We start from the raw sequence: 9,064 nt of genomic DNA on the forward strand, positions 1-9,064 counted from the left end.
TTTTCGTTTATTTTAATTTTTTTAATAAAAGCCCAAAGGCTCAGTTATGTTAATTAGTGTCTTCCTATCCTTTTTGCACAAGATGGTCACTCCTTTTCTTTTTTATCATCTTGTGCACACAAGGTCCTAATCGTGTGTGCAAATGTTCTTATCCAGCATGCTCAAGATTATACTGCAGATTAGGGTGTAAGTATTTTAAAAAATAATTACAATTATCTTGTGCACCGAGGATAAAAACATGTTCACAAATGATGATGCTGTGCAAACATGTTGAGGTAGATTTAACACCCCACCACGCCTTGTGGATTTGTGAAATGATGTACCAAATATTTGGAAATTGTTTGTTTCTTTGGTGTTACAAATGGCACAAGAAGGCCTAGAAGTGTTCCCCCCCATACACGTTTACAATAATGACTTTACTGCTGAATTAGCATTGGCCAGTAGGGCGCAGTATTAAGCTGCACTAGTTCATGGCAATAAGGTGTGGATATCATTTACAGCATGCAAGCCATGTAAACCATAAATGAGGTGTGTCATAAAATTCCAGGACTGGTGTCGCTAGTTTTCCCCTTTGAAGCAATCCCTCTGGACTCAAACGCCCGTTTCCAGCCTTCTTCTGATACATCTTCATGCACTCCTGGAAGGATTTGTCCGGGATCCTCTGCAGCTCCGTCGTCACGACCTTCTTGATGTAGTCCACATCTTCAAAACAAAACAAACAACAACAACAAAATAAACGGAGTCAGGTCGGCTGAGTGTAGAGGTTGTTCGGGCACGGCGATGTTCTTCTCGGGCCAGGAAGTGTCGGATGCTCAAGTCCTTGTGCGCAGGCGCGTTGTCATGATGAAGCAGCCAAGAGTTGCGGTGCCACAACCCTCTGAACGAAGCTCGCAGACGTCCTGCTTGATCATCTGCCGCAAACTCGCGGTTTGGAGTTTGAGTTTCAAATATATCTTTGGTGACCACCAGTCCTTTTCTGACACATCTGGGATTATCATATTATATACATTTTGTATGGATTATTTTTTTAAATTATGCACGCAGACTCAAGATGTGGTTTGTTAAAGTAAGTTAATGAGTGAGAATTATACTATAAAACAGTCACATAGTTGAGTTTCATTCTGGACGAGGGCAAATTATTGTTTTTGTTCTGGGTGCTTTCGTCACATTTAAAGTCATCTTCACTTCATCACCTGCCAAATACTCCATCTGGTTCTATTTAGAGTCAACATAGAGCTTACTTTAGACCACGTATCAAACTCAAGGCCCGGGGCCAGATCCAGCAATTTCATGTTTCTTGCTAAATTGCTTTGTTCTTCTCATTTTGGCAAAAAAAAAAAAAAAAAAACATTTTTGGTAATGTCAAACTGTAGTGCGGGTACCACTAGTAGTGCATTGGGTCCTACGTGCTACATGAAGAATCACTACATTCAATGTTTTTCTTTTGTTTTGTTTTTTATCCAGTACAGTACATTTCAGTTCAGTTGCATTTAAGATTTTAGAACTGTTTGTATTCAAATAATTATTGAGATGCACTTTTTATTTAACTTATGTGCGATAAATTTTCATTGAATTGAATTCAGTACAGTCTTTTATTTTCCTATATTTTGGCACCATATTTTCAAACTCTACATAATGTGACAGTGGCTTACAATAAAAGCGAAGCACTGCTTTAGATCGCTTAAAACTACACCCCGCGCACACTCACTCATCGAGACTTCATTCTTCAGCTATTTCCATTGTTTATCCCGCAAAGGCGGTCAAGGATGTCAAATTAAACGGCCCGCGTCCCTGCCTCACTCTGACATGATGCGTAAACCGGTCATCGGAATCAAAGCGACAGGACATTTTAGTTGTGACAGATGAATATGCATTTTAATTGGCACAGGAAATAAGCACAACACACTTTCCGGCCACTGTATTAGGTACACGTACACAATCTATTCATTTTCTATACCGCTTGTAGGTATAGGGGGAGGATTTGAACCTCTTTTGACTGTGAGGCAGAGGTGCTCGCCACAAGCTCACTGTGCTGCCCTGCCTGATCTAATGAGGTCCAGTAGAAGCGCTGTGCAAAAAATGTCTTTTAAAAAAATAAAATAAAATATTACCCCTATAAAGGCAGGCATTTTTGATACAGGTATACCTAATGAAGTGAAAAATCAAAATCATGAGAACTATTCCTCCAATGCGTTGTTCCCCCCGCACCTTGAGAGCATGACGTATTTCCTCCGTAACGGTGATATGTAAAAACAGGAAGCGGGAAAGTGATCAATCACCGTGCACGGCGTCCACTTCCTGTGTTCGGGACGGCGCGATGCCCGCCGACACGTTGACGGCGCCGTTGATCTCGGCCTCGTGCTCCCTGGCTTTGGCCCTCAGCTTGGCGATGCTGCTGGAGCGCAGCTGCTCCGACCTCTGACCGGCCACTGCGGCGCCGGCGGCTTTTGTCCACGGGTAGTTGCCGTCGTCTTCCTGAGCTCTCTGCCAGCGCTCGCCGTCGCAAGCGTCCTCGGGATGTTTTAAACGGATTGTTTTATCCAGGAAGTCTCCGCATTCTCCTTTCGGGTGAGGCTCAGCACGCTGGCCCTGCAACTTCAGCTGACGCCTCATCTTGGCACGCCGGTTTTGAAACCAAACCTAGAGTCACAATCAGAATCCATCTCATCAAATATGTCAAGTCAAAATGTATTTCAGTAGTTGAAGTCAAGAAGTAAAACATTTTTCAAAATTTTCCATGATAGTCTAATTGAGATCCACCAATAAATAAACATAGAAAGAAAGCAAAGGTCTACAATTGTTTATGAAAAAAGTGTCATACTTTGAACCCTGTGGTTTTATTCATTTATCAAGAACAGCAATAATGTTGCTGGGTCAATAATGTTTACTTATCCAAAAAGTGTCCAAAACAAAACCTTATAAACATTGTTCATGTCACCATCATTACCAGTACTAACCAGTTGTATACCAAGAAAATATTTTTTATCTATTTTTCATGGTATTTCTTTACCTTTAGAAAAAAAACAGGAGTGCTGTGAAGAGAGGTATCAATCCAAGTACACTAAAACAAATAAAAAGGACAGCATAGCTTTAAATGAGTCACGCTGCAGCTGCTTCAGCCACATATTAGTCTTGGCTAGTGAGAGTTAGCAGGTGTGCTATCACACACATCCATCTTGACGCGCTTCAAAGTGATGATATGTCTACACACACACACACACACACACACACACACACGTCTTTTTAATAATGTAGATCTTCCGTTCACATGCAAACTGTTTTCCAAACGCCATTAGCTGTATTCTTTTTTTCCACTACGCATGAATTTGGTTTGTAACGTAAAAACTACCCTATCGGTTTATTAAATGGGACAAACAGTCAAACACACAAATACAAAATGAAAAAATTCTCGCAATGAGCTGTTGTTGACCACAACCCACACCCAGACGCTCACACGCAGACAAACCGGACAAACCAGACTACAGCTTCTGAGGTCAATATACGTTAAGAGAACCAGTTTATTTCTTTACATTCTCTTTCATGTTTTATTGTTTTTATACAATACAGTGCTACTTTGAGGGTTATGGAACAGATTAATGGCATTTTAATTAATTTCAAATTGGAAGAATGTAATCTTGGTGACAGAACAAATTAAACTCCGAAGTGAAGGCAAAATTGCATTAGGATACTAAGTGATGCCATGACATCATACAGTGTTCCCTCGCTATAAAGCAGATATAAATGCAAATTCACTGCATTGCAGATTTAATAATATTTTTTCATATATCGCGGGATTTTGACTGTATGCTGTATTTTATTTATTTATTTTAATGGTCAAATAAATACTTCCTAGCCTAAAACATTAAAACTGAAAAAACAAACAAACAAACAAAATAATTAAAACATATTACAAGAAATAAAATGTACATAGTGCACAATACTCCAATGCAATACTATATGTTTAAGAGTAACTATGGTAGGGGTTAATAGTAGTGAGGGGAAGATTAAGAAGAGTCTGGGGAGGTTCCTACAGCTTTAAAATATGTATAAATAATACCGAAGAATATCTGGTCACTGATTTGTGGATTTCACCTAGTGCGGGGGCGGTCCGGAACCTAACCCCCGTGATAAAAGAGGGAGGCCAATTATGTAGCTCACCTGAACTCTGGCTTCAATGAGGTCCAGTCTGAGTGCCAGGGCTTCCCTCATGAACACGTCGGGGTAGTGGGTGCTTTCGAAGGCCTTCTCCAGCTCCTCGAGCTGCCAGCTGCTGTAGTTGGCGCGAGCGCGACGCTGCTTCACTGGCCTCTGCTCGTCTGGGGAGGGAGGGGAAAAAAAGAAATAAATGGCACAGCGGCAAATTAACACAATCGCCAATGGGTGACAAAGAGCTAATGGCTCTTGATTGGCTAATTAGCATGGCCATCATTCGGTCTGCTTCAGCAAGGCTTGATAATTGATTGTTCGTCACGAGCCGTTAGCCGGTCTTTTGTAAACATTTACACTCGACGCTCACGTCTTTTTGACACTTGAGGACAATTTGACACTCACTCGAACAGGGGTTCTCAAACTTTTTGCGTCCAGGGACCCATTACAGGGGAGAATTTTTCCAAGGACCCCTCACGATCCTAACATCAACTAAACATAAATACCATGTGTACCACTAAATGCTGTTGAAAGTATAAGGTTGCTTATTTTGGGGAGAAAAGTTGTGATGTTACGGTAGATTTATCTTTTTTTTTTAAAGTTGCAACATAAGAATCATTTCGTCTAGCTAAAACATCAAAGTCTTAGTCGAAAAAAAAGTATATTTTTTTTAAAGAAAAAAGTTGCAATTAGAGGTGCAACAATTCATCGACAATTGCTCTTTTGATAATTGATTAATCTTTTAGAGACCTTGTTTAACTTAAAATTGTCCAAATCCTTGAAATGTCAGCATCATTTCTGTAGTCTTCCATGAAATCAGACTAAATGTCTTTTGTGTTTCATCAAAATAAACAAACAAGCAAACATACTTTACTTTGGAAAAGAATGATTAACATTTTTGTGGATTTTCCGACATGTCACGGACCAAACCGGTAACGGAATCCTAACCAATTCAGATTTGTGCATTTTCTGCACTGTCAATGAAATAATGTCCTGTTTTTTAATAAAGGGATTGAAATGAATTGTTTTGATCTGATTGATCAATAATAATAAAAACAATAGATTAATCGATAAAAATAATTGTTAGTTGCAGCCCTAGTCGTAATATTTACAAGATGTATTTTGTTGAGATAAAAAAGTTGTAACCTCGCAAGATTAAAGTCGTATTCTTTCAATATAAAGTCGTAAAATTACGATATTAAAGTCAGCATTTAATGAGACGATTTAAACATTACTTTATTCTCATAATCTTTCCCCTTTTATTCCCTAAAAATATAACTATTGTCTTGACACATACACCTGTTCGTGGATAAAACTGCACTTTATTCTTTTTATATACTGCATTTTGTTCCCCCCAAAAATGTATTCATGCAGATACATGAGATTTATGATATGTCGCAATCATATCAGAGCTTTTAATTGGCCCAAAACAAAGGTAGAGAAGTAATTGGTTTATTATGTTTGTTTAATTGCCGCGCCTGTCCCCATATAGACATGCACCTTTTTCCAACGATACAATATAATTAACTGAGATTTATTTTGGGGACCCCATTCGGACGGATTCCGTGAAGTGTATTATACGTGGTTCTGGTTGGACTCACCCATGCCATCCACCAGTGGACCCATGCCTACGGCCTGCGTGGCCAGCAGCAGCGCCTCCTTGCATGGCTCGGGCTGCAGGTAACTCCTCAGGGACTCGTAGCTGATGTAGGGCCCCGCCGGGATCAGGATCTGTCGGGCCGGGAAGGCGTGGAAAAACGGGGCTGCGGGTGAGTGGAAAACCGCAGGCAGGAGAGCGGAGACCAGTTGCCCGGGTCCGAACATGGCCGATGTGATCCAATTCCGGATCAGAGTCCTACGCGGAACGCATCCCAGTGGAGGAACAATCTCGCTCCTGGTTTACCAGCTGGTTCTTGTGTGTGAGAGGCTCAGGGCAGGGACGAGGTAAAAGGTGAGAGTGGTTCAGGTGGTCCCGCCCTCTCTCCTCCAAGCCCCTTGCTAGTCACATGACCTCCTCTCACATCTAACCTCGTCTCTCATCGGATCGTCAGTGTCGTGTTCAGTCTGCCTGGGCGGGAAGAGACGCTCGTCTTGATCCAACCAACGTGTTGCAACATCTTTTGCCGTCTGAGGTTTCAATCAGTCCCATGGACAGAAACTAAATCGAGGGGCCGTCTGTTCAGACACGCAAGCGATGCGTCTTGAAAAATACTCGCCGGTCTCATCTGTGAAGAGTCGTCAAACTGTACTCGAAAGGCGGCGGCTTCCAGAATAAACACACGCCTGCTAACCGACAACGCTGGAGTGATGATGCTTGATGCTTTATCAAGAACACCTTTGGTGTTGATGTGGAACGACTCGTCACGCTAAAAACTGATGTCATCTTTTTAGGACCAGTGGCTTTAGGGCAGTTCACAGTATTAAGTGGAGTACACACAAACCGATAATTTGACCAAATTTAAGCATTTTCACCCGCTTGCAATCAAAGTCAGCAAATCTCCCACTGTTGTTGTCTACATAAGATTATCCTGTGGTGTGGGGAGTGTTCAAAGTGATTTTTCTTGATCTCCTTGGAAAACAGTTTGGCAAAAAGTGGGGTGACGCATACCGATGATTGGGCCAAATTTAAATTTTGACACCATTCAGATTAAGGGTCCCAAAAATTTTCTCTCTCTCTTATCCTGAGAGATGATCCCGTACTGTGTGTTAAGAGTGATTTTTCCTCCCCAATCTGCTACGAAAACGGTCAACAATCGCGAATGTTAAACCGGTTCAGTATTTAAGATCGCACATACCAATGCGTGTGGTCAACACAGAGTTCAACCGATCCACGGACTTCACAATTGTGACATGAAACAAAACGATAGCCAATTGAACATCCCCCCTCCTTTGATCAAATTCAAGAGTTAGGATCGATTTTTCCTACCGATCCGCTCTCAAAATTGGCGAGAATCATGAATGTTAAACCTCTTCAATATTTAGGATTACAAATATTTGACGTATGTGGTGAACAAGGTGTTCGGCCAATCCCCGCACTCCATGATTGTGACGTGAAACGGATAAATTAGGAAGCGAGGTAGATGCATAGCCATAACCAGGCCTAATTTGTAAATGTGTTTCCCCTTTCAATCAAAGTCAGCAAAGACCCAATTATTGGATGTTTCGCAAAGATTATCCTGAGTGATTATCTTGTGTTGTGGGGTATGTTCAGAGTTATTTTTCCTCCCCGATCTCCTCGGAGAATTGTAAATGTTAAACCTGTTTAATATTTTCAATTATAAATCCTTATGATATACAAATTTGGCCATCTGGCAAAAAGCCATCATTTGCCGACTGGACACCAGTTAACATGGATCAGTGGCTGATGACATGACGACGACGTTGTCGAGTGTTACCAAACACGATTAGAGCCCCTCAACACATTTTATCCAGATTAAAAACACTACGGTAATGTGTGCGCGCCAGCTGTAGCTTCGGCGTTGACGAGTTGTTGGTCGTCGCGAATTAAAGCACAGGTGTGCGTGGATTAATCTCATCGCCTCGAAACAGTAGAGAAACACTGGCCTGTCAACGACGGCGACACTCACGCGGCTTTGATCAGCCCGCCGAGTCGGTGAAAGAAGCGACCAGTCAGAGTGCGAGGATGAGTCACATGGTGGTCATTCCTTCGCTCTCACCTGCAGCCCTTTCATCTGCACCTGTTCAAACACTGATTTAACGCCTCGGCGGAGGAGGATTAGGCTTTCCGCGAAGCTCTCATTCCACTTTCAAGGATTACTGCACCTAACAACCCTATTGATTTTGAATGGTAACGACACAAAATGGCCGAGTTAGCGAGGTTAAAGTTCCTTACTAGCCATAGTTTTTAACCAATCTTTCTCAAATGCATCAATAATTTTTGGACATTTTTTTTTCAAAATACTATTCTTACCGATAACGACAATTATAGATTAAAAGTGAATTTCACAGTGGTGAATGTGTCTGTTTTCCTGTCATTTGTGGTATGGTTATCAGGGACTATAGATGGAAATTATCTCACAGAACTCCACTGCATGACTTTTTTTTTTTTTTTTTAATATTGAATGTCATTATGTAATTAATTTAAAAATATATATAATTAATGGAATTTTACTTATTCAATGGCATTATTTATTTAATGACATTTAGTTTTTTAATTTGGTTTATTGTAATTGAATTTTATTCATGTAATGGATTTTGTATTGATTTAATGACATTTATTTATTGAATAATTTGGTTTAATTTAATTTTATTAATGTAATTGATTTTTTAAATTGATTTAATGACAGTGCGGCATGGTAGACTACTGGTTAGAGCGTCTGCCTCACAGTTCTGAGGACAAGGGTTCAATCCCCGGCCTCACCAGTGTGGGGTTTGCATGTTCTCCCCGTGCCTGCGTGAGATTTATCCAGGCACTCCGGTTTTCCCTCCACATTCCAAAAACATGCATTGTAGGTTAATTGAGGACTCTAAGTTGCCCGTAGGTGTCAATGAGAGTGCGAACGGTTGTTTGTTTATATATGTGCCCTGCGATTGGCTGGCGACCAGTGCAGGGTGTACCCTGCCTCCTGCCCGCAGAGTTAGCTGGGATAGGCTCCAGCATACCCGCGACCCTTGTGAGGAGAAGCAGTACAGAAAATGGATAGATGGATGGCTGACATTTATTTGTTTAGTGACTTAGTTATTTAATTGCCTTTTATTTCCTGAAGCCCCAGCATATTGAAAAGTGGCATGAAATATGTCTTGCAATCCAACAAATCAAAATTTCTGTCAAAGAGATGGAGGGTGGGATCAACTAGATGATTGATGATATTGGTTGAACCGAAATATATATGCTCACTCTTACACAGATGCGGGATAAAAAGAAAAAAAAAAAACTCCCAAAAAATCATAAATATTC

General features: G+C 40.9%; 1 protein-coding gene across 1 annotated transcript; it reads right to left on the reverse strand.

The window, feature by feature from the left end:
- Nucleotides 1-31: 31 nt before the first annotated feature.
- Nucleotides 32-9,008, reverse strand: si:dkey-43p13.5 (visual system homeobox 2). The gene is made up of 4 exons (XM_061701553.1): nt 5,748-9,008; nt 4,159-4,316; nt 2,280-2,640; nt 32-702 (listed from the first exon to the last, which is right to left on the reverse strand). Exons 1-4 carry the CDS (start codon nt 5,968-5,970, stop codon nt 491-493), a joined length of 954 nt encoding a protein of 317 aa, XP_061557537.1. The 5' UTR covers nt 5,971-9,008; the 3' UTR covers nt 32-490.
- Nucleotides 9,009-9,064: the final 56 nt, after the last annotated feature.

This window comes from Phycodurus eques, chromosome 16 (assembly GCF_024500275.1).
Source record: "Phycodurus eques isolate BA_2022a chromosome 16, UOR_Pequ_1.1, whole genome shotgun sequence".
In the NCBI taxonomy this organism is placed as follows: domain Eukaryota; kingdom Metazoa; phylum Chordata; class Actinopteri; order Syngnathiformes; family Syngnathidae; genus Phycodurus; species Phycodurus eques.